At 41.7% G+C, this 26,969-nt stretch overlaps 1 protein-coding gene across 11 annotated transcripts in view; it reads right to left on the reverse strand.

Moving 5' to 3' along the window:
- Positions 1–23,733, reverse strand: part of Dclk2 (doublecortin like kinase 2) — a 148,772-nt gene extending 125,039 nt beyond the window's left edge. For 8 of the 11 annotated variants that reach the window (XR_009228172.1, XM_058583932.1, XM_058583931.1 and 5 more), the window contains exons 1-2: positions 22,943–23,733; positions 1,777–2,111 (exon numbers count right to left, since the gene is read on the reverse strand). Coding sequence is in view for 10 of the 11 variants with exons in the window: in XM_058583932.1 (XP_058439915.1) it covers positions 1,777–2,111; positions 22,943–23,363 (756 nt within the window). In the remaining variant the exon portion in view is untranslated. The remainder of the gene's footprint in view (positions 1–1,776; positions 2,112–22,942) is intronic. The other 3 variants (XM_046459038.2, XM_046459037.2, XM_058583935.1) reach the window with 2 other exon arrangements.
- Between the last annotated feature and the right edge of the window lie 3,236 nt (positions 23,734–26,969).

Raw genomic sequence — 26,969 nt, forward strand, 5'->3', positions numbered from 1 at the left:
CAAGAACAAACTGATTTACTGTATCTCCTTTTTATTCCTGTGGTCTAATTTATTTTCACTTACATGTTAGTGAATCTTGAGGCATTCTGTGTCCTATTGTGATATTAACTCCACTATACAAAGTATTTATTTTCGTTAATACTGTAGACTTATTTGGGGCAGGCAGCTATGAAACATATACCTTCTAAACACTAATAAACTAGAGCATTCTAATCTTACCATATTCTACCGTGGGCTTCAAAATCTATTTTTTATTTATTTTTGGTGTTGAGGATTAAACCCAGGGTCTCACACATGCTAAGCATGTACTCTACCACTGAGCTACACCCTCAGCCCCCAGAATCTATTTTTAAAATTTTGTTAATGTTGCAGAAGACAGCCTACTAACTAGATCCGGTCTTGGAAATAAGAAACAATTTTAACTGTGTTTTTCTAGAAGACACTGCTGCAGTATTTTACATTATTTTCTTTTATATATATTCTTAGCATTACAGGAGCCAAATGTTTAAAAAACAAATGTTGGGGAAATAGACAAATTTAATACATTGAAAATTAAAATTTTTCAAACAATGTATGTAATAAATGAATATATGTATGTAATATTTAACTTTATGGAAATCGTCGAGCCATGTTTCTTTTTAGAAAAGAGAATCAGTTTGTGGCAAAATGCAATATTTGTGTAACTATTACTCATGCCTCCTCCCAATGTGCCCAAGTTTTTTTTTTTGTTTTTTTGTTTTTTTTTTGAGAGAGAGAGAGAGAGAGAGAGAGAGAGAGAGAGTTTGTAATATTTATTTTTTAGTTTTCGGCAGACACAACATCTTTGTTTGTATGTGGTGCTGAGGATCGAACCCGGGCTGCGCGCATGCCAGGCGAGCGCGCTACCGCTTGAGCCACATCCCCAGCCCCTGTGCCCAAGTTTTTGAAGTTCCTCAGATTCCCTGATACACTGTTACCACAATTTGACTTGCATTTTCCTGGGCAATTGGTATTCATGTTTCAGATAAGCTAACTGCCTCCACTGTTCCCTACCAAACTTACATGAACATTCCCATGAAAAGTACTTTCTTGTTAATGCATTCTCATATATATATATATATATATATATATATATATATATATATATATATATATATATATATATATATATGAAGAAGAAGCTTTTCAGGGGCTGGGGTTGTAGCTCAGTGCTAGAGCACTTGCCTAGCACATGCGAGGCTCTGGGTTCAACTCTCAGCATTGCATGTGAACAAATAAATAAAAATAAAAATCCATTGACAACTAAAAAATATGTATTTTTTTTTAAAGCTTTTGGTCTTGGGTTGTGGCTCAGTGGCAGAGTGCTTGCTTTGCACATGTGAGGCACTAGGTTCAATCCTCAGCACAACATAAAAATGAATAAAAAAAGATGTTGTGTCCATGTATAATTAAAAAAATATTTTTTTAAAAAAAGAGGCTTTTCTCAACATGCTACCTTTAGTTCTGACTTCTGTGATACCCAAGCCAACAGACTTTACTAACCAACAGTTGTTATTCATAAGATCCCTCCCTCAATGTACACCTTTCCCTCAGCAGTCTACATTTTCCCTTCCACTAGCCAGAGCAGCATATACACATTTGAGATACCCAGAGAACTGCAAGCCACACGTGCATGTGGATGCAAATACACACATAAGAGCATGGCCACTAGAATTATTTTTGTTGTTGAATATAAAACTGACACCACACAGGGAGTTTAAAAGAAAGGTGGAGAGGTGGAGGCAGGAAGCATCTCACCTGCTTTCCATCCAAGGTGCAGAGCCTCTTGACCACTCCCGAGTCTAGCTTAATGGCTTCGGTGATATCAGTCAAGACCTGTTCAAAGGAATGAGCAGTCTTTTTATTCAGAAGGATCCGCACGGCTTTTCTAGGCTTCACTCCGCTTCGAATCACAGTCACTAACTTGGGTTTGATGAAATCTTTACTTTCTTTGACTTCACTCTTCACAGAGGTGGTGGCGGCCAAGGTTCGGGGCATCCCACCCTTGATGTTCACAGACCAGTTCGGATTAATATTTTTGGTGTAATCGACTTTACGGAATGGTTCGTTGGATGCACACACGTAGCTCTCACCTAAAAAAGCAAAAATTAATTTCATTAGCATTGATTATCCCCATCACAGGCACATTTGGGGGGAGTGGAGGAGTTGTGAAGAACAGCTGCTTGTAACCCACGAACTGAACTCCTGAGCTTAGATTCACCACGAGAGCAAGTGCTGCGCCCTTTTCCTTGGGTCCTCTCCCACCTCCTTTCTTTTAAAGGGTATCTAGATCAGCTTCAAAGAATAAGGTGGATTGTAGGGTAAAAAGAACCAGTCCAAGAAATTAAAGCAAGCTCTATTATTTTGACCAAATTGTGTCACTTTGGATCATTCATTTCTGCACACTTTGACTCTCAGTGTCATTAGCCACAAAGGTGAAACAGCTGACTTGGCCGAATTCTAAAGCCCTTCCTCATTTTCAGAGCCTAACAAGCTTAACTGCATTCTGTTATTTTATTATCTTTAATAAATAAAAACTATTTTCTTTCTTCCAATTATAGATTTCAGTCCAAATGAAAATCACTATGTCTGCCCAAAGCTGACTAAATTATACCCTCACAGGATCGTTTATTCAACTAGTGAAGTACCGCGAAACTGAAAAGAAGAGTTTTGGCAGCTCAAAGAAACATCTCAGATATATGTTTTTAGGAATATACATTTAAAATAACTTGTAAGTTTAAATAGACAAGCTTTTCCACACCTACTTAAATAGAAGAGGATATTAAATAGTCAAAATGACGTGTTCTTTATTCATGAACACTTCTTCATTTTTATTAAGTATAACATAAATGTTATTCTATTTGTCAATTGGTTTGTCAGTGTTTATTAATTCTTGAATTTTCAAAATATCCAAAATTATATGTCAAGATGCCATAATTTTTTTTGGGGGGGGGGAACTCAGAAGTCACTCAGTTTTTTGAGTCTTTTGGCTTTTTCAAACACAAGAAGATTAAATATAAGATTTTCTCCAAGAGGGCTGGGGGTGTGGCTCAGATGGAGAGCACTTGCCAAGCATGTGTGAGGCATTGGGTTCAATTCTCAGCACTGCGAATAAATAAATAAGTGAATGAATAAAATAAAGGTCCATCAACAACTAAAAAGAAAATTATTTTGTATATATACGATTTTCTAAGATATAATTTTAAAACAATTCATTATTTTTTTTACATATTCAGTATTAGACTCACTCTTAATTTTATATGAGCCTTAAAGTTATAAATGCTTAAAACAGAAACCAAAATCATGAAAGAATTCCTGAGGAAACCCTATTAATATTAGTATCATATTTAAGTATTATCATAATGTTCTTAAAATCCTAATTAATGGAGAACTTTAGAATCTCCCAAAGGCACATGAATAATTCAGTAACAGATCAGTCATATAAGGAGGATTTAAAAAGGATTTAAAAAGAAAAGCAATGTCTTTTATTTAAAGGTATAATTATAACACTGCCCAAGATAACTAGGGAACCAATCATAGGCTTTAACATTTCTATACCACTAATCTGAAATCTAGTCCAACCTCCACCATTTAAAGATTTTTCACCTCTGTAGAGTCATTTAAATTATTTTTCACAGTATGATCATCTGAGAAAATGGCATATAATTTAAAAAATAGGTATCACTTAATAAAACTATCACATGGATGCATTAATGAGAAAAAACTGTCACATCAAAAAGCTCTTACCAGACCTGGTGATGTAGCTCAGTGACACAGTGCTTGCCTAGCATGTGCAGGGGACCCTGGGCTCAGTCCCCAGTACTGGGGTAGGGGGAACTCTTACTATTTTATGTATGATAAAAAATTTCATTGTATATTCTGATCCAAAATATAAGATGGAAGAGTAAAAGGAATCCTAGCAATTTCTCTTTTTAAGAGCAGGGAGAAGTCGGTGAGCTCCAGGAAAACGTTTTCCAACATTCAAAGAGAAAAGAACAATGGTAAAATGAAACAAAACAAGAACAAATTCAATACGTCACATTTCCTTGATCAATCAGTCCCTGCACAGTTGACCTATCAATCTGGAGAGTCGATTTTTAAATGTATCTGAACGCAGTTTCCTTACATGGGTTCAGAATGAACATAGGTAAAGGAAAAGCTGTCACAGGTGCAGTTACAGGTAAATGCTAACCCCTTCCTCTCTTCCCTCGTCCTTCATGGTACTTCTGTTGCAGGGAGAGAGAAGTGCTGAGGGCTGAACTCAAGCAAATTATATCCCATGCCTTTGTGATTATGTCAAAATATACATATCCTGATGTTGTGTATAAAAAGAATCAATTAAAAAACCTCGTAGGCTGGCTCTATAATACATTGTGAAATGAGGTGGCAAATGCCTAAAAAATAAGCCCTCACCACCTCCTGAATCCGTAGCAGACACAAACCATAGTGCTTCTGGTAAGCCTAGACTCCTCAGTATGCACAGAGTACCTACTATGCACCAGCTCTCACACCTCTCAGGCTCAATCTTGTGCTTTTGTCAAATGGCACCTACGTTCCTAAGGAGCAGATGACAACAGCCACCAAGAGAATAAGCCAGCTTCCCTTATGTCCCCACCTGTTTAATCAATCTTCTGATCATAATGTTGTCAATTACACGTATTTGCCCACAGGGAGAGAATATGCTGACAAAATAAGTTAAGATGTTAATAAATAATAAGTGAATGTGAATGAAATAAATGAACATTGTCTGTTAGATACCAGGCACCCATAAAACGGATCATAGGTAATCAGTCCACCCTCCACCCAGACTCCCGGCACTGAAGGACTCTGCCTGAGGATTAGTTCCTCCCCTGCCAACTGCGGTCTCCCGTTCCTCCCAGCCTGCTGAGGAGCTTCACTCCTACTCAGCAGACACCCAGCTGTCATCCTCCCCTCTCTGGCTTCCCTCCTTGCGTACTATGTTCTGACATCACATTCTGTCCACTCTACCTCCTAAATAGACCTCAAAATGTTCTTCCTCTCTTACCGCTGCCCACCACTCACATCCTACCTGGATCCAAGCAAGAGTCTTCTGTTTTCTACTCATTCCCCAGAAGTGTGAAGTTTTCCAAATGGCGGTAAAGCCTATGCTACTTACTCAGCTGAAAAAGCACATCCTAAAGTGACGAGTCTTGACAGACTGATAAAATGTTATATATTAGTCAATTTTTCACTGCTATAACAAAATACTTGAGGCAAGGTACTTTATGAAGAAAAGATTTATTTAGCTCCTAGTTCTGAAGGTCCAAGAAGATGGCATCAGTTCTGCTCAGCTCTGATGGGGCCTCATGAAGAGAACATCACAATGGTGGGAGTACACGTAGAAGAGATCACATGGCAAGAAAGGAAACCAGAGACCTAAAAGAGTCAGTCTTGTTCTTTTACAAGAACTCACTCTCTAAGGACCTACTCTACAAATCCAGCACTAATCCCTTAGGTGGTGCCCCCAGCGACCTAAACACCTTCCCTTAGGCCCTACCTCTTCAAGGCTCCTCCACCTTTTAATATTGCCACAGTGTAGACCAAGCATCTAACTTGTGAACCTCTGGGGGACACGCTCAAACTCTACAAGAGAGTTTTAATCTTTGCCAATACATGTTACAACTGCACTCTCCAAAACATGAATAAAAATATAGAGGTAGAAGGGTATTATAAATTTTATAATATATATAAAATATATACATATATTTTATATACATACATTGTGTGTGTGTGAGAGAGCGAGAGAGAGAGAGAGAGAGAGAGAGAGAGGAAGCTGCTCCTGACTTCAGGAACTGACCTGACTTTCACAGCTGCACATCACTGTTACTAGAAACTGGTCCGACACAGGCCATTTTGTTCTGTTGGGCCTAATCTCACAGAAGATCTGCATTCAAATGAAGTCACTCTGAGACAAAGACAAAGCAACGCAAAAACAAGGTCCCCCTGCAACCCACAGGACCAGACATCCCTCTTCACACTGAGTGATGGCCTCTTCTTGGTCAATCTAGTCTGCCTACACTACAAACAGACATTCCACCACACAGTCACCTTGCTCCTCACCCTGCTTTCTCAGACCAGTCCTAAAATTACCAAACCCAGGCCTAAATCCTACAACAGGGTTAGGGTTCTAATGCCCTTTTCCCATGGTGTCCTATAACATACAGATTTCTCACTGCAAACAGTGATAAGCCCAACTTGTTAGACCACAGGTATGCTCCTGGTAGTCTTTGGCTAAAGAGAATTAAGATACGTATATACATTTTCTCATTGTCCTCCTCCTTTTTTGATAAGACTGGGGAGAAATTATTTTACAAATTTTGATCATGAGAATACTACATACAGAGGGGTTTCTTTCCGTACTGAGAGAGGATGAGTAGAAGTGTAAAATACCTATATGACCTAATTATTTTCAAGTATGGTATAGAATAAAGTCTTTCTTCAATTTCCTTTAAGACTTCCTCCAGTGACTGGTGCCATGGTGCATGCTTAGAATTCCAGCAACTTGGGAGGCTGAGGCAGGAGGATCACAAGTTTGAGGCCAGCCTCAGCAACTTAGTAAGGCCCTGTCTCAAAAATAAAAAATGAAAAGGGCTGGGGATGTAGCTCAGTAGTACATCAGCCCTGAGTTCAATCTCTAGCACCATTAAAGAGAAAAGGGGAAAAGAAAGATTCTCTCCAGTGGTACGGCTATGGCTTCTTCCCATTGACATCTGTTCAAAGACACTCTGCATTACTTCATATTCAGCACATTGACAAACTGTCTAAAATTATGTAATACAATCTGAATATCTGTGTAGGAGGCTATTAACTTTCATCCTTCTTCAACCAAATGAACTTCCTATTGGAGAGGCAAGAGGCTAATAAAAGCTACAATTTCTCCAATTTCTTGCTCTCTGTGAACCCTCCCCCTTACCATTTCCTCCTGTGCCAACTCCTCCCACCTCCTCCCCCTCCTCAGTGATGGCAAAGCTCTTCTCCTTTTTAAAGCTAAGGAAGGTCCTTCCCTCCCCTCATACTGAGACTTCAGAGCCATTGCTCTTCTCTGTTCCCTAACTGGACAGACTCTCTACCAGATTACAGAAGTGTTTCTCTCCTTAAAACAACCCTCCCCTCTCAGCTCATCCCACTGGGCTGCCTGCACTCCCAGGGAAGAGCAGTCCTGGTCAATTTTCCACTGCATCCCACCATTTGCTCTCAAGCCACAGCAACATCTCCCGCTCCCTGCACTCCACTGGCTGAAACGGTGCTCACCTGATCTCCAAGCACTTCCCTCTTGACAAACGCAAAGCACGTCCTTCTAACGTCACCTGGTGTCTTCTGACACCAGTTCTGTAAAGTTCTTCCCTTGCCATCTATGATCCAACGTCTTTGAGTTCACCTCTTAACTCCGCGGTCACACCTGCTCAGTGTGCTTCCTCTCCATGGCCCCACGCATCCCTCATCCTTAGACTTACCTGGGCTGTGGCATCTAAGCCCAGGCCTCAACCATCACCTGTACTCTGAAGACTCAAATAACGAAGGCATCTCCTGCCTAGACCTTCCTCTTGAGTTCAAATCATAAGACGTCTCTATCTAGGTCATCTATGGGCATCTCACATGCCACTTTGCCCAACTTCATGCTCACTGCCACCTTGACCTTGACCTCAGACGACTTTTTAGAATCCCCAACTTACTAAATGAAATGAATAGAGTCACCCAAGCAGGAACCCAGACTCCCACTTCTCTGCCTCCTTTCCCCACATTCAATAGAATGCAAACCTGTTGACACCTCTGGAAAGCAGCTCATTTCACTCTTCTCCTATACCCAGGCCTCACCCACTCATCCTTCACAAAGCTGTCACAGCAAGTTTTAGAAATGTAGATCTGATGTCCTTTGTCTCACTACTGCCCTTAGAATAAAGGCCGAACTCTTCAGCATATCACACACTTTCAGCCTTATCTCCCACCACTTCCCAAGGGTTCTTAAATTAGTATCTATTGCAGTCCATTGTGGGTTGCCATAACAAAATACCTGAAGTTGAGAACTTCCTAAAGAAAATAAAGAGGTTTATCTGGCTCAATGTGAGGTGGCTCCAACCAGTTGGCCTTTGGTCAGGGCCTTATGGCTTGGTCATAACAATGCAGATGGCATCACATGGCAAGAGCCCATGCAAGAGAGTTCACATGGTAAGATAGGAAGAAAGTGACCAGGTAGGACCAAGGTCACATTTTTTCCTTTCTTTTCTCTCTCTCTCTCTCTTTTTTTTTTTTTTGTGGTACTGAGGATTGAACCCAGGGACTCACACATGCTAGACAAGCATTACATCCTCAACTTTTTTTAAATTTTATTTTGAGACAGGTTCTCACTACGTTGCCCAGGCTGGCCTCAAACTTGTGATCCTCCTGCCTCAGCCTCCCAAGTGGCTGAGATAACAGGTGTGCTCCACTGTGCCTGGCTAGGCTCATTTTATAACAACCCACCCTCATGGAAACTAAGTTGTCCTGCCACAACTATGTGGATCTCTTCGGAGGGTAGTACCCCCTGCCCTGATTATCTCTCTCAAGTGTCCCACCATCTCAACCCTGGTGCTTGGGGAATTAAGCCTCGGCATGAGTCTCAGGGGTGACAAACCACAGCAGGGTCATGCAGGTGCATATGCAATTTCCTTCCAAACTTATCATACCTCTTATCCCGACTCCTTCCTGTTTATTCCATGCCCTCTTCCTCCTCTTTTTTTTTTAACTGACCACCAAAATTAACTGTCCCTGCCAAGGAACTTTCACACACTGAATGGATTTTAAATTGGTTTGATAACTTAGGCAAAACAGGTTGGCATTATCTAACACTACGTTATCAATATCCTAAAATTTACTGAAGGAAAAAAAAAACTCAGAAATTCATGCACAATGGCACAGTCCATCACCCACATCCACAAAAGTACTGCACTGCTTACAGCCAGGGGCCAACACACATGTCCGACGGGAGGTGAATGGACATATGGGGAGGGGTGTGTGGTCATTTAATGGACTACTACACAGTAATGACAATGGACAAATTAAAGTTATGTGCAACAACCTGAATGAATTTGAGAAATGACTGCTAGAATTGGGTCTGGAATGTCCCCCAAAGGTTCACGAGTTCAAGGCTTGGTTGGCCGGCTTGGTGCTATTGGGAGATAGTCGAACCTTTAAGAGGTGGGGCCTCCTGGGTCTTTGGTAGCGTCCCCTAGAAGGGAATACTGGAACCCTGCCCCTTCTCTCTTTTATTCCCCAGCCACTATGAGGTGAGCGGCTTGCTCCACCCACCATGGCTCTCCGCCAGGATCTGCTGCCTCACCAGGGGTCCAAATGGAGCCATCAACCAAGGATGAAAACTGCCAAAACCATGAGTGAAAATAAACCTTTACTCTTCATAAATTGTTTTCAGGTATTCTGTTGTAGTAACAGGAAGCTGATTAACACAACAATGGTGAGCAAAAAGTGACAAATGAATATATTCAGTAGGATTCTATTTCTATAGAATTCAAAACAGAAAAAATAAACTATATACTTACTAGGGATGCCTTCATAAGTGGTAAAAAAAATAAAGAAAAGCAAGAGCCAAGCTTCTGTTATTTGGGGGGAGAAAAGAGTTGTAACTGGCAGCAATATTCTATTCTTGTCATGGTTGGTAATCACAAAAGTGTTAATTCACTGGGCTATGCATTTGTTTTATGAGCTGTGTATACATTATATCTAATAACTGAAAATAAAATTTTAATATTACATCACTCTTAGAGGGTCCTTCTGTACACTGAGCTTATGATGCATTAATTTCTCATTAGCATTCTTTATCTGTGACCAAAAAATAAATAAAAAAGTGTCTAAGCCCACTCTTTATCTTTGTCTTCCAGAGGTTCTTAATGGAGAATTTCTTTAAAAGTCAGCTGATTCTGCAGCATAAGCACACAAGCCCAAGCCTCCTCACCCCAGTTCAACTGAAACAGAATCGTTGGAAGATGAGACCTGAACATGTGGGGAAGGTTTTCTAGTTTCACAGGTGACTTTGAAAACAATCTCTGGTTACAAACCACAACTCAGACTGGAATTTCCTTCCAAAAACTGACTGTACCTTCTTCATAGTACTATCACCTGGCACTTAGTACCTTGTATACAACAAGCACTAAAAAGATGTTTGTCAGGCTGGGGATGCAGCACAGTGGTAGAGCCCTTGTCTAACATGCACCAGGCCCTGGGTCCAATCCTTAGCACCACAGGAGAAAAAAAAAAAGATATTTGTCAGAATAATGATGAAATTGCATTATATCCAAGATAAACATTCCAAATGCTAATGCATTTGCACTGTTTCTAGATAAACTATGTGCACAGTACAGTTATTTACTGATCCTGGGAGGCTCAGGGTCAAGCTCCTAGAGATGCTCCTACATGGGAGACTCTTAGGTCATGTCAGATTGTCAAAAGGCAAGAGGACCGGGCACATGCCTGTAATCCCAGTGGCTCACAACTCAGCAAGACGCTGTCTCTAAATAAAACATAAAAGGCGTAGGGATGTGGTTAAGTGCCCCTGTGTTCAATCCCTGGTACAAACAACAACAACAGCAACAAACAAACCAACCAGCAATAGGAGGGGTTGGGGTGTAGCTCAAAGGTAGAGTGCATGCTTAACATAAGGGAGAACATGGGTTTGATCCCCAGCATCCCTTAAAAAAGCGGGGGGCAAGAATCTAGGAAGCAGCCATCGAGGAAAGCCAACAGGAATAAGAAATGCCTAATACCTACCAATATTTTTTTTTTTCACTTCAGACCACTAAAACATCAAACGTCCAGGGCATTCTGTAGACTAATAAATGTAGTGCCTTTTAATCAACAGAATATATGTGTGTTTTTACACGCACATTTCCAACAACTACATTACAGTAATTCCTCAACATTTAAAGATCTTGACTTACTGTCAGATACTAAGCACCTGTCAGGTGTATGGTCTGCCTTTTCACTCCCTTGAGTCTTGGCTGTGATGAACTTTCTAACGTAATGTGGTCCCACCTGTCTATTTTTGCTTTTATTGCTTATGCTTTGCAGGGCTGGAGAGAATGTTTATTTTCTTCTAGGAGTTTTACAGTCTCAGGTCTTAGATTTACATTTTCACTGTTTTTTTTTTTTGGGGGGGGGGAGGGCGGGGCATGGTGTAAGGATGCAATTTCATTCTTTTGCATGTGGGCATCAGCTTTCTTCAATGACATTTGTGGAAGACTCTGCCATTCTTTACTGTGTATTCGACACACTTACTAAATATCACTTGGCTGTACGTTTGTGGGTTTATTTCTGGGTGCCTATTTAGTTCCATGGTCTATATGTCTGACTTTATGCCAATATTACACCATCTTAATTACCATATGTTTGTAATGTATTTTAAAATCAGGAGGTGTGATGGCTCCAGCCAGCTTTGCTCCTGTTTCTCTAGACTAACAGGATTTTGATTTTGATAGGGATTGTACTGAATCTGTACTCCACTTTGGGTGATGTGAAAATTTTAACATTATGTCTTTTAATTCATGAACACAGGATGTCTTTCCATTTACTTGATAAAAGAAAGAAAACAACGTTTTGTGGTTTTAAAGTATAAGTCTTTCACCTTCTGGGTAAGTTTATTCCTAAGTATTTTTAATGTGATTTCACATGGGTTTGCTTTAAATTTTCTTTTTAGATAGTTCATTGTTAGTATACAAAACAACCCATTTTTGTATATTGATTTTGAATCCTGTAGCTTTACTGAATATATTTATTATAATAATTTTTGTGGGGTCTCTGAGGTTTTTCTACGTATAAATCATGTCATCTGCAACAGGTAATTTTACTTCTTCCTTTCTGATGTGTGTGTGTGTGTGTGTGTTTTAACTTTCTCTTGCTAGGACTTTCAGCACTACATTGAATATTTGAGTGCCAAGAATGAACACCCTTGCCTTTTTCCTAATCTTAGAGGAAAAACTCTCTTTTTCACCATTGAGTATGATGTTGACTGTGGAATTTTTATTTATGTCCTATTATTTTGAAGCAAATTTCTTCAAATCTAGGTTATTAGCATTTTTATCATAAAAAGGTATTGAGTTTTCTCAATATTTTTCAATGCAATTTTTATCCTTCAATCTCCAAATATACATAAATAGTTTAAAAAAACTAATCCAATTAGAAAATGAGTGAAGAATTTGAATAGATATTTCTCCAAAGACAACATGTAAATGACCAACAGGTATATGAAAAGATGCTCGACTTCACTAATAATCACACAAATGCACCTAAAACCACAATGGTATATCAAATCATTCCTATTACAATGACCACCAACAGGCCTGGGCAGTGGGGGAGGGGGTTAGCTAAAACATAACAAGTATCAGAGAGGATACAGAGAAATCAGAACCTAGTACACCGTTGGTGGGAACAGAAAATGGCAAGGCTGCTATGGAAAACAGTTTTCTCAAAAATTAAACATATACCATCCTATAATCCAACAATTCTACTTCTGGGTACACATCCAAAAGAACTGAAAGCAGGGGCTCAGCCAGGCATGGTGGTGCACATCTGTGATCCCACCAACTTGGGAGCTGAGACAGGAGGACCACAAGTTGAAGGCCAGCCTCATCAACTTAGCAAGACTCTGCCTCAAAAAGAATAAAAAAGATATATAAAGGGCTGAAGATGGAGCTCAGTGGTAGAATACACAGTGTGCAATCCCCATGAGGAGGAGGAGGAGGAGGAAGAGGAGGAGGAGAAAGTAAGCAGGGACTCAAACAGGTATTTGTAAGCCCACATTCAAAGCAGCAGCATTATTCACAATGGCCGAGATACGGAGACAACAAAGATACCCAGCGATAGATGAACACAAAGAAAATGTGATGGAAACAACAGAATATCATACAGAATGCTATTCAGCCTTAACAAAGAGGAAATCCTGCCACGTGCAATACAACACGGATAAACCTGAAGACACATGTAGGTGAAACAGGCTAGATAGAGTAGGAAATACTCCATGGGTCCACTCACACGAGATCTGCAACAGCCAACCTTAAAATGGACAGTAAAATGGTGGTTTCCAGGGGCTGAGGAGGGGGAATTGGGGAGCTGCTGTCCTACAGGTATAAAGTTTCAGTTATGAAGATGAGTAAGTTTAGAGATCTGCTCTACCACACTGTGCCTATAGGTAACAATACTGTGTTACACATGTAAAAAATCTGTTATGAGGGTGGATCTCATTTTAAGCTTTCTTAACCCAATTAAAAAAAAAAAAAAAAGCTTACTGTTAGAAATGACAAATGGCTACCTGCAGTCTTATATAGGAAATTCCAACGTCAGCAGTTTTAGCCTACTTTCCTATCAGAGTCTCTCATTCCCCTGTTTAAGTATTTACATTAATTGCTCAACACTGCTAACTAATTTGAAATTACAAATGATCCTGACATTTGTGGCAGAAATTCAGTTTCACGAGATTTGGATACAAATGATACCTAACTCATGGAGTAGAAGCAAATACTGAAAGAAAAATCTGTTTACAAATCCAAAGTACAAAGACTCTTCATGCTTACAGAAAAGGACACACAAATATGGTCATGAAGAAAAGGGACGATGAAGGAAAGAAAACCTGGGCAGACACTTAAGGTCTAATACCAACAAAATCTCAGGACCCTAAATGCTTTCCCAACTTCCAAAACTAAGGAAAATACTGCTTCCAAAAGAATGCAACCAAGGAAAATACATTCAGGAATGCCTGCATCTCCAACATTCGATGCCTCTCAAGTGCAACATTTGAGATACTGGGTGCATTATGCTTCAACGTGCATATCTCCACCGCAAGCAGTTCCCACGCCCAGCTGGTTAAGAAAAATACACAGTGGGGGAAAAGAAGACTGAGTTATTCATCTGTTTTGGCAAACAACTTAACTGGGCTTCCTAACAAAACGGTACAGTAGTCCAAATGTAAAACTATAGGAATCAGTGAAATGTCACAAAATGCACTGCTCTGGCCTGAATGTGGTTCACTCTGTATCATCTGCCACGTCTCTGAGGGTAGCTGTTGCTTTCACCTGTTAAGGACACAAAAGAAGACCTTTGACCAATTCTCCTTTAACGTACCTGAACAAAATCATCTTGGAAGGTCACATTCAGCACTCCATTCCATGATACAGTCCACCAAGGAAGGAGTACAGAAGCTACTTCAAACATGTAAACATGAAGAAAGAGGTATGTATGTCCACACATCCATATTTCAACAGAGCTATTTGGAAGGGGTTTAACCTGAGACCAAAGTGCTGAAAGTGAAAACCAAAACACCTGCCCACAAAAAAGAAATTATCTACTCTCCTGACAGGCTTGAGCCTACAGATGAGATCCCCTTTTGCCTCCTTGCTCCTCACAGCAGGGCCAAGTACATTTTGCACTCAAGAGTTTGCTGTGGGAATTTTAATTTTGCACTTATTTTGAAGACAAATTTTTAAATGAAAGCACCCCATTCTGCAACACCTAACTGAGCAACTGCTTCTAAATAAAATACAGCCACCCCACTTATGTAAAGCCCCTACTCTTTGGGTATCAAGTGGTGTAGCTTTACCAGTAGGAAATGAGGAAGGAGAGAAGTGATCTTTTAATGTATGTAAAAGACAAGTTCACAGCAAGTTAAGGCCTGAGGACATAATTTTACTCTGTAGGAGTAAAGCTTGTTAATAGTGTAAAAACTGACTCATTACACAGCATTCTGAAATACAACACACCAAATTCAGCAATCAGCACTAGGGTCACACTGGGAATACCAATTTAGTTTGAACAGTACCTGCAGCTTCATACTGCTATCTTAAGTTTTTCCTGGTTACAGAGTTTTTTTGGCTTCTACAGTGTCGATTTATTTGGATTACACTGGTGTGTGAGCATACCTTTTATATCTATAAACATGTAAGTGACAACGTTAAGTATTTAAGGCGATACTGGGCTTCCGCTATTTAGATGTGAGATTTGTATAGGTTTGGGGTTTTCTGTTTGTTTGGCACTGGATATTGAATCCAGGGACTTGCACCTGCTCTACCACTGAGTTACACCCCGAGGCCTGGTTTTTTTTAAGTGATCCAAATGTTGTAAAGTTTGAGAAACAACTGCAATATCAAGTTGGATGGGAAGAACAACACCTAATACTCTGTAGCACAGTAGGAGAATGATGATTGGCAGTTAACTGAATATTTCAAAATAGCTAGTGAAGATTTTGTATGAGCCAAGAAAAAAATGAGACATGGCAATAACCCTGATCTGACTATTACACATTCTACACATGTATTGAAAAATCACACTGAACCCCACAAATATGTAAATTAGTGTGAATTATATTATATACATATATAAATATATATGTGTATGTGTATGTGTACACAACACCTTAAGGATATTGAGACATCTTCAAATTAAAATGTGACTATCTAATAATATTTGTCAATAAATTGGGGCATGATTGGTATAAGGTCAGGATTGTTGAAATGCAGGTAAAACTTTCCTCAACAGAGTTTGTTATGACTGGGATCTGGAATCCCCCAAGGCTCACGTGTGGAAGGCTTGGTGCCCACTGCAGCAATCTTCAGAAGTGGGGCTTTGGGGATTGGATCGTGAGGGCTCTGGTCTCATCAGTGGATTAACTGGCTGATAGCTGAGTGGACTTCTGGGAGGTGGCAGTCTTGTCCGGGTGTCTTTCCCTCCCCGTGTCCTGGCTTCCATGAGCTGAGCATCTTTCCTCTCCTCCTTGCCCTTCCCCATGATGTTCGGCCTCACCTCAGACCCAAAGCAATGCAGCTGGCTGACCGTGGACTAAAACCTACAAAACCGAGCCAAAATAGCTCTTTCCTCCTTTAAATTGTGGATGTCAGACATTTTGGTCACGGTGAAAGCTAACAAGAGTTGCCCCAATTTCTGGGGACCTCTGCTTCACACCTTCTTTCTCTATCCCTGAATCTCACAAAGAGGGAAGATTAGGCCCCAGTTTTAAACAAGTAATAATGAGACCGATTCAGTAAAAGTGATGAAGGATTCAAAAACCAGATGTTTGTCCAAGAGAAAGAGGTGATGATGTTTAAGGGATGAGAGGGAACAGAAAATAGCAGAGGAAAGGATGTTCACTAGCTCAAAATGTCTACCATGGTGCTGTACAGAAGGAGGACCACGGCTGGCCGCGTAGCTCAGTGACAGAGTACACACTTAGCACAAGCAAGGCCCTGGGATCAATTCCCAGCACCAAATAATAAAAATAGTAATAATAAGTAGAATAAGGCTCATGTAGCTTCAAATGTTGTTTCCAGAATTAGAGGCAAAAAGTCGCAAGCACACATTTTGTTGTAAGATGCCAAAGACCACTATCATTCATTAAGAAGCCACACACTGCACACCAAGATCTACTAAGAGTTAAATTCAGTGTAGGGTTCATGTGGAACCTTCCAGCTACTGGCTTTGACTACTAAAATAATGAAACAATAAAACACAAATATACATTGGGCTACTTCTCCCAACACAGAGTTAATGAACATAATCAGTATTGAGTTTCTATAACCTCTTTTTTCTTCTCTTGAAGAAGCAAGGGTTTTGGGAAAGACAATGTCAATCACTGAATGATACAGAATCACATTGTTATTAGTTTAAAATTAATCTGAAGTGTGTAGAACAGTTCTAAAGAAGAGATCAAGGATCATATGTCTGTCTACTGTGATACATATAATTTAAGATAACATAGTAGACCACCACCGTAAGTTATTTCAGTAACTTTGAGATGTTGATGTTAGAGTGTAATAAAATGTATATAAATTGGTCTCAGCAAATCAGTATTTTCCCATTTCTTCAATCTATCAGAAGTACAGACCTCACACAATCACTACACACAAAACATCTGGTAAATAGTAGCACTGGGGGGAAGAAAAGGATCTCTAGATTCTTAAGGTTGTGGCTGATTTCACCAGAACAGACAAAAACAAGTAGTAGGCCAGGGGAGGATGGGATTGAGGAAAAAGGACCATCCAGATTCCGCCAGGCCCCATCAGAGAATAAAGAACACAGATTGATAATTACTGTCCAAGAGAATCTAATTTTCTTCATTTCATATCACAGGACCATAAAATATCCATTTCCATAGCTTAAAACCTCATGAAATATTGATCTTGTCTTATAACTTCCAAAGTATCACTGTATCATACTTTAATCTCATAAATGCTTTCCTCAAATACTTTCCTTTTTCCCCCTTTAGAATTAGTCTTCAAATGAAAATTCATTTTCCTGTTACCTCTGGAAAAGGATTATGCTGTATTAAAGCATATCTCATTTTTCTTAAGGAAATGAAGAAGACAATGAGATCTGAAGAAGGTATTATTAAAAGTTGTTCCCTCCACAATGGTGAGTTAGCACAGATTTTCCCCAACTATTAACCTCTCTCTCCCTCAGGTACTGGGGATTGAACAAAGGGGAGCTCTTTTTAAGGTTTTTGTTTTGTTTTGTTGTTTAATTTTGAGAAAGTGTCTCCTAAGTTGCCCAGGTTGGCAAACCAGCAATCTTCCTGCCTAAGTCTCCCCAGTAGCAGGGGTTACAGGGGGTTACCACCATGTTTAGCTCCAACTATTACAGCTTTGGTTTAGCTAAAAAAAAAAAAAAAAATACTACATCTAGGGACAACCCCATTCAAGCTTAATTCACACAAAATCTCCCTTGATCAGCAAGAGACTTAACGGTAAAATTATTCTGAGTCATCTAATCAATTAATTTATGGTATGTCTAAGATCCCCAATTTCAGACTGCTCTCAGTCTAGTGCAAAAGAGATCCAAAAATGTCACTAATTAGACTACAAAGCACAGATTACAAAAGAAATGAGCACAGGCAGAGGAAGGGAGACCTCAGATTCTGGCTATAGTAGCCATTCCTCTGGCTCCTCCTCCCATCTCCCAGCCACAGCCCTCCAGCCCTGTCCCATCACCACCCCATATATAGCATTTTAGCTGAAGCCATCCCGTGTGTTGATGCTCATTCTTGTTCTTCCCCTAAACCATGAATTCCCAGAGGGCAACTCTAGTCCAGCAAGAGAAGGGATGCCTGACACACAGTGTGCTCTCAATCAGCAACTGTTCTAAGACCTTCTGCACAGAAGTGGGAGGAAAGACTTCACAGGCAACATTTGAAGAGGATCTTGAATAATCCAGAAGTCTGGCAGGTAAAGAAGACTTTGAAGATTAAAGAAGTGCAAATTAAAACTACACTGAGATTTCATCTCACTCAGAACGGCAAGAATACAAGTAACAATAAGTGTTGGCAAGGATGTGGGGGAAAAGGCACACTCATACATTGCTGGTGGGACTGCAAACTGTTGCAGCCAATATGGAAAGCAGGATGGAGATTCCTGAGAAAACTTGGAATGGAACTACCATTTGACCCAGTTATCCCACTCCTTGACATATACCCAAAGGACTTAAAATCAGCACACTATAGTAATGCAGCCACATCAATGTTTATAGCAGCTCAATTCACAATGGAACCAACTTAGGTGCCCTTCAACAGATGAATGGATGAAGAAAATGTGGTACATATACACAATGGAATATTAATCAGCCACAAAGAAGAGTGAAATTATGGCATTTTCCCATAAATGAATGGAACTAGAGACTATCATGGTAAGTAAAATAAACCCATCCCCAAAAACCAAAGGCTGAATGTTCTCTCTGATATGCAGATGCTGACTCACAATGTGGGGAAGGGGGTCACCAGGTTGGAAGAGGGCAGTCGGGGGAAGGGATGGGGAAAGACAGTAGAATGAATCAGACACAACTTTTCTATGCTCATACATGAGTACACGACCAGTGTAACTCCACATCACGTACAACCACAAGAATGGGAAGTTATACTCCATGTATGTATGGTATGTCAAAATACATTCTACTGTCATGTATAACTGAAAAGAAAAAATAATTTTTTAAAAAAGAAGGCTTTGCAGATGTAAGATTCAATATTAAATTGTCCTATAGAAAGTACTGACTTCTTATGCAAATATCTCATGGGATTTAGATTTCCCATCTCACCATAACATGTTCCAAAAGCACAGTTTTTATTTTTTTTTTTTAAATCTACTTTTTTGGGGGAGGGGGGACTAAGTATAACCCGGGTTATTATGGAGCCTCATTTTACTTCAAACTCTCTCAGACCCTGTATTTGGGGGTCTTTAACACCTTCAAAGATGCCAACCTAACCAAACAGGTGCAGTAAACTAGGTTTGGCAGAGAACCCCAGGAGCTTTACTTTAGAACCTTATTTTTCTTAGATGTTCAAGTTAACTTCATAAAGGAATTAAACTACCAATAATCAAATTATCAAAATTATCTCACATGCCAAGTATCCAGCTTACCTATCTTTTACAAAGGGGTAAAAGGTAGAAACAACATAAAATGACATTTTACTTTGGAATGTGAGAAGCAGTCAAGAAGTATCTGTGACTATGTTTGGCTCTAGGTAAATACTTTTTCAGAGCCACAAACTCCTCTCAAAGCTTGGTAAAAGGGCATTTACAGTTTTCTGGACAGTTTCTGGACAAGGAAAAGTGGCCCAGGCCATCAGACACTCTGTAAATAACCACTCAGGTAGGAAAAGGTACATACCATTAGTCTAGAAGAGACCCAACCCAGAAAGGGGATCTGCCAACCTATAGTTCTACAGAAAAACACACTGAGGCCAGGTAACTGAGGTGAATTTCTCAAATCCAGTTAGCAGAACCCAGCAAACTTGATGTAATCAGACACTGTTTCTAGTAAGTATCCTTTATCTCTTCAAGACATAAAAATTTTCCAAACATAACCAAAATGCTCAGAAGGGAAGAGGACTCATGCAGCAGAAGCGAGGCTAGGAATTCTGACTCAGCCCTGCATAAGAGGGCCTCAGATGCCCTGAGTTGGCTCTTAAGACTACTCAAGGCTAGGCAGGCTCACAGCTGGAGACAGCTCAGCTCATTTTCCCAACACTGACAGTTAGGGGGTCTCAGTTCTCCTATAAAAGGAGGTCCCCATCCAGTAGTAAAGAATAAACAGGATTACAGGAATGCACAGCATTGATTCAGTGAAATTAATCCAGCAAGAGGGTGGGTAAATCAATAAACTGAAGGTGCCTGATGGTTTAGTGTAGGGCTAGAGGAGTGCTGGCTAACACTAGAACAGCTTTTAGCCTCCTGAGACTCTCAAGGTCAAGGGCAGAAGAAAAAAAAAAATCTGGGTCATGCAAATTTCTTTTGTCATCTGAGTTCAATGGCACTTTGAGGGCTCCAGCCTTGCTGTCTTGAGTCATTACTTCCTATTCCCTGAAGAGGGCATTCAGAAAAAAAAATTTCTCCTAAACTACAAGTTTCATGGGATGGAAGATGCAGAGGAGAGAAGAGAGGAACACAATGGTATAAAATACTGCCTAAGAGTCTTTATTAAAAATGACAAAGTCGGAGAAAAACCCAGTTAACTAAATGAAATAAAAAAAAATTGACATGGTCAATACTACAGACCTGTTTCTATTGATACAAATAACTTCACAGATAACTGATTGGTTCTTCTTTATGAAGAAGATTTTAAATAAAACTTAAAGCTATCTGCATTCTGAAAGGATAGTAAGCAATGATGGTTATCTTTTGAAAAATGCATTACTCTGAGGTATTTCACTCACCTTGTGGGAAACTCAAGAATTAGACAAAGATCTATTCTATGGGACATTGAATATGGGACTTTGTCTAATAGACATTCTATGTCTATTAGAGTGTTTTTCCAAATCCCTATTTTCCAAACATTAGCAAATGAATGATTTGAAGTAAATTTGTTGTCAATTTGTGGTTGAAACTATAGTTTAAGAATTAGACCCAGTGGGCCAAGCATCCTCTGTGTAGTGACAACAGCCTGCATATGTAATTGTGCTCTCATTTATACAGAAAATAGTCATTTTGATCATCTTTCTATGATATTCATCTTAAAAGGACCTTAATTTTATGTAGAAAATACATTGTTAAATTAGTTCAGAGGATATCAAAATTGTTGACCCTCCCGAGACACCCCTGGAACAGTATCTGAAAGGGAAGTGAGTAACCAAGGCTTAGGCAATAGGCATTGGTTGCCTGGATCCTTCCACAGGGCTGCAACTCTTGACCTTGGATCAGTTAGAAATTACTCAGTTTAGAAATATCTAGGCAAATGTTGCTTTTAAGGACTTATCACAATTAAGAAAAGAGATATACAGCCCTTTTGACAGCCCATCTTCATTTTACTTATACTGCTACAAAAATCTTCACCTCCTTCTGAAAGTCTTTAAAATCAGAACACAGGACTGAACTAGAGAATGTATATACAGACTGAAGAAACAACTTAATTTCAGCAGTACTGTCCTCTAACCAAAGCAAAGCAAACTTCTGATAAAAGTGCCTACATAGAGAAACACAACCTTTTTTGGTACTAGGGGTTGAACCCAGGGACACTTAACACTGAGCCACATCCCTAGCCCTTTTTTATACTTTATATATAGACAGGGTCTCGCTAAATTGCTGAGAATGGCTTTGAACTGGTTATCCTCCTGACTCAGCCCCTATAGCCACTGGGATCACAGGCATGCGCCACCATACAAAGCAAGAAACTCAACCTCTTACAGGACTCATATGGCTATATGAGACAGAGCACTTTTTTAAAGAGGAAACTTAAGTTTCCTCATCTGTAAGATGGATATAATGCCTTCAGAACATAATAAACTAGCACATTGAGATAATATAAGGAAAACACCTGGCTCAATGATGAGTTTCCTCCCTATACCAAGACAATATTGCTATGACTATTCCATTTGCATTAAGATAGATGCATGAGCACTAACTTCATGAAAATATGCAGTCAACACATACTTGGGTTTGGCCTGATCTTTCTGGATGCTGTTTAGAACTGCAAACAGGTTTTTAACTACTAGTAAAGTTGTTTTCCCTGAGAAGAAGAAAAAAACACTGCAGGAATTCAAAAAATGATCCAACATACAACTAATTTAAGTCCATTTGAGTGATGCATGGTGGTCATGCCTGGGTTAGTAATTTATAATAGGCCTCAACTGCTGATTCCAATGGCTTCTATCTTTCCAACTAGGTACTCTCATTAGGGGAGGAAACAAGAGAGACTGACCTTGATTCACCTCATTTCCAATCCAATGTGGAAAACCCTTAACACAGTGGTTCTCAATCTTGGCTGCTCATTAAAATCACCTAGGGAGCTTTCAAAATGCTAAACACCCAAGCCACACCCCAAACCAATATAATCAGGATATCTAGGGGTGAAAGCCAGGCACCCCTATTTTTGAAAGACCCCATGGTGATCCAACATGCAGCCAAAGTTGGGACTTCTGTCCAGGATCACCCCTTTTGACCTGAAGTGACTTCTGCAGCAAGCCAATCCAGGAAAGCCAACCCAGAGCATTTCACAGTCACAGCTTCTGCGTAGAGCAAGTATAGCAGCGTCCCGTACATTGGAACACCACAAGTGCCTGCACTTGGGGTCCAGGCCAAGGGCTAAACAGCTTATTAAGTAGGCGACTGCCCAAGCTAAAGGAAGAGTCATGTTTCCAAGTACTTTGCACTCGAACAAAAAGAAGTTAGCCAATCTCAAGAGGTGCCACCAACGCCTAATTTTGCTTCTGATTTCTTTCTTTCTTTTTTTAAAAGCAAATATCTTAAGAAGGAAAGAGTACTGTGGGCGTCCCCTCCACCCTCATACACACAACCCACAGAGCAGCAGAAGCTTGCAGTTCCCCCGGCCGCCTAGAAAGCGCCCCGCAGGCTCCCTTCTGCGCAGGGCGGGCGGGTGCGCTCTGGCCCGCGGCCACTGCACCTGCCAGCGCGCTCCGCGGCACCTGCAGCGCGGTGCCCGTCCCTCCTACCTTCCAGCAGCTCTTCCAGGCTGGTGATCTTCCGGCTGCCGTCGATAGTGTAGATGGTGCGGACGCCCTGGGGCAGGTTCACGTTGTCGGACAGGGAGCGGGTGAGCTCCATGAGGAGCGCATCGAAAGACCGGAAACGGTCGCTGGAGATGGCAAAGACCAGGCCTTTGAAGTAGCGGTCCCCATTCCGGTAGAAACGCGCCTTCTTGGCCTTCTTCTCCGAGCTGAGGGCCTGCAGGGTCCGCGTGCGGTAAAAGCTGCAGTGGGCACTGTGAGCTGGGCTGGGGATGAGCCCGTTTCCCTTGGGGCCCGAGCTGCTGCTGCCCCCGGAGGAGCTGGGCGCCCCCCTCCGAGACCCCGGCCTCGGCCTTTTGTCCCGCTCCTCAAAGTGCTCCAGCTCAATACTCCTGGTGCTGGCCATCGCGGCTGCTCAGAAAGCTTTCCTCAAAAACACGTCCCAGGCAGCCTAGAGGCGATGCGAGCGGCCGTGGAGGGACGTCCGGCTGCGCGGGGCCTTAAAGCACCGGCGCACCTGGCTCGGGCATCCCGCCCTCTCCTCGCAGGTGGGGCCGCCGAGCCGCGGGCCGACCCACGCCCCCAGCTAAAAGTGGCCGCGGCTTGGAGCTGCCCAGCTCATTGTCCAGCGCGGCTCGCTCCGTCCTCCCGCCAGCTGGGGAGCCCCACGCCCCCCCAAGCGCCTCCTCCACCGGCCACGCCTCACAACTCCCGCTCGGAAGCTGCAAAGTTGGGCCGCCCGAGGCTCGCCCGGGGCCCGCGGGCGCACACAAAGCTCGGGCGCCTGCCGCGGCTCGCGTCCGCCCACCGCTCCCGGGAGCGCCGAGGGGAAGGAAGGAAGGCGGGGGGAGGGGAGCGAGCGTGGGAGAGCGCCCGGCCCCAGCCGGGGACGCCGCGCCGCCGCCCAGTGCGCGCCCAGGCCCCGCCGGTTCCGCAGCGCGCCGTCCGGGGCTCCGCGTCCGGGCAGGGCCCGTCCTCCCCCCGCGCCGGCCCTAGCGGGAAATAATGCAGCCCTCCTCCCACGCAGCCGGCGGGCCCAGCCCACCCGCCGGCATCCGCGCCGAGGCGGGCCGGCTGTCAGGGCCCGCAGGGCTTCTGGCCCCTCAGGGAGGCCCAAACCTCCGGAGAGGGCGAGGGCCGGGGAGCGGAGGGCTGGACCGGCCGGCGCGGGGGCGATGCGGCGCGCGAGGAGCGGCTCCTCCCGGGTCCTAGGCAGCCCCGCCCGCCTGACAGCTACTACCCGGCGCAGCGCTAATGGGCGCAGCCGCGGCACTCGCTCCTCCGCCTGGAAGCGTAAACGCGCAGGCCAAAAACTACAAAGGAAGGAGAGTCAAGGGCAGGGAGCACATCCCCTACTCGCCTCCCCGTGAAACGCCGAGGCCAAGCTAGGCAGAAATCCGAAACAGCGTGGAGTTTGGGCACAAGGTTTATTACTATTATTATTATTATTATTTTTTATTATTATTATTATTATTTTAAAAATACAGCAGATGTGTTGCTTTATTTAAAAATTCTTTGAGAAAACAGCCTTCACACTTCCCATTGCAGATTCGCTAATATGGCAGGTTCAGTCACTGAATCAAGGAGTTATCAGAAGTTCCTGGGTTCTGAGGGATGGATATGATCAACAAATATTTATTGAGAGTATGCCATGTGCTAGGCATTGTTTCCATCACCGAGGATGCCCAAGCCTAGGAAAGAGGAGCCCTGCACCCAACCCCCCACCCACTCACTTTAGGGGTATTTGATGTCAATCTGAGCTGCTCCCGAAAGAATACCAATGTAATACTGGGAAACACCCATCATAGTGGAAATCTTTAGTAGTGTCTGGTCAACAGGAAAAGCATGTTTCCAAAGGCCTTCTTCTCCGAGCTGAGGGCCTGCAGGGTCCGCGTGAGGTAAAAGCTGCAGTGGGCATTGTGAGCTATTTCGATATTGCCATTGGAGAAACAGTTCGGAAATGGTCCTAATCTGACCCATAAAACCTTAGGTTACTCAGCACTCTGGTTCTTCCGGTGGCCCTAGGCAACAATTCCAAACCGACCATGAAGGTAGAAAGGCATAAACACTTTTCTTGGAATGAGATGAGTCCTGGAAGAGCATGAGTAGGAGAAGGAAGAAACACATCCAACCGACCACCTTCAGCATCTTCCAAGTCACTTCATCCCCCCCACCATCACCATCACCACTGCGCTGCCAGTTTTTCACCACCAGCACAATAGTTCCTCCAAGGCACTCCTGGGGACACACCTGGGCATACCTGACTTGAGAATCAGAATAACAGCGTGCTGGGAAGGCAGAGGTGATCTAAGCTTTTAATGTAGTTCTCCCCCCCCCCCCCGCCAGGGGAGAACCCTGCGGTATAATTAGGTCCACAGCCATGACAGGTTCAACCCAGATGAATTTCTGGGGATAAGCTTCTCCACCTGGTTTTTTGTTTCGTTTGGGTTTTTTTTTCTTTTCTTTTCTTTTTTTCCGTGTATTTGTTTTGTGTTTAGGTATCCCTAATATATAAGCAGAGTTTCCAGATTGTAACATTATGTGTCAAATACATCCCCAGTGCTTTTTCACTAACTTTAACATACCTATATATCATGCAAGAATCTCATTAAAATGTAGATTCCAATTTATTAGGTCTAGGATGAAGTTTGAGATTCTGCATTTCTTTTTTTTTATTATTATTATTTGTTTTAATTACAGTACAATGACCTTGACATATCATACATTTGAATTAGATGGGATATAATTTCTCATTTTTCTGAGTATACAGGTTGTAGAATCATATTGGTCATGCAGTCACATATATACACACAGTAATAATAATATCTGTTTAAGATTCTGCATTTCTAACAAGCTCCCAGATAATGCCAGTGCTGCTGATCTTGGTGCAACACTTTGAGACAAGGAACTCAATGGCAAATTCCTTAAGATAAGGCTCCATCTAAATTCAAGTAATTTCAGAACATAGGAACTTTGTAAATAGCTTAAGATGGGCAGTTCATTTGTTTTGTTATTAGTATATCTTGGTGGAGGGAAGATCTAGAAATCTATTTCTGTAGTCCCAAATTTAGCAGTTTGCCACAACAAACACAAAGTATCTCAGGAGTTTCAGCATGTTAGGAATCCAAAACAGTTTACCTCAGGGCCTCACATGATTGCAGTCAAGACGCTTACTCTCTTACAGGAGGTCTATAGTTCCATGTCATGAGCACCTTTCTTTAGGGCTACTTGCCTCTAGAGCAAACATCCTTGATATATCATTGGAAGAGACAGCATATCACTTCCATAATAGTCATAATAGGTTAGCAGATCAGCCCTGTTCATTGTGGAAAGAAAGTACCCAAGAGTGTGACAAGTTAGGAATTATTCAGGTCATTTTGTGGTCTGGTACCACAGGCTTAAATCATTTAATCTTTACACACACATTTTTTTTTTAAAGACTTGGCTCACTACAGTGAGTCTATTTATTTTGATGTTTATTTTTTAGTTTTCGGCTGACACAACATCTTTGTATGTGGTGCTGAGGATCGAACCCGGGCCGCACGCATGCCAGGCGAGCGAGCTACCGCTTGAGCCACATCCCCAGCCCATTTACACACACATTTTCACACTCAAGGATCCTTGATAAAAGATTTGGCCCTTCTTAAATAGTGACTATAATTATATATAACATGCTGACATTTTAACATTACTCCCTAACATTATATTCCTAAGATGACTACTTTTCAACTGGGATGGGGAAAGAAGTATTTCCAAAACTGTTACTTAGTTTTTAAAAATTGATACTATTGGGGCTGAGGTGTAGCTCAGGGGTTGAGCACTTGCCTTGCATGCATTAGGCACTGGGATCCATCCACAGCACCACATTAAAAAAAAAAAGATATAAAAAAAAATTGATACTACCTACTCTGTATCTGTTTGTTGGAAGAATCTTACCTGTGACCCTCATATAAGAATTAAGACACAATAATTTTCTATAAGTTTACTTAATGGATATGATCTATATCAAGAT

This window comes from Marmota monax, unplaced genomic scaffold (genome assembly GCF_021218885.2).
Source record: "Marmota monax isolate L192 unplaced genomic scaffold, Marmota_monax_Labrador192_F-V1.1 WCK01_AAM20220418_F8-fsc00002, whole genome shotgun sequence".
Lineage (NCBI taxonomy): Eukaryota > Metazoa > Chordata > Mammalia > Rodentia > Sciuridae > Marmota > Marmota monax.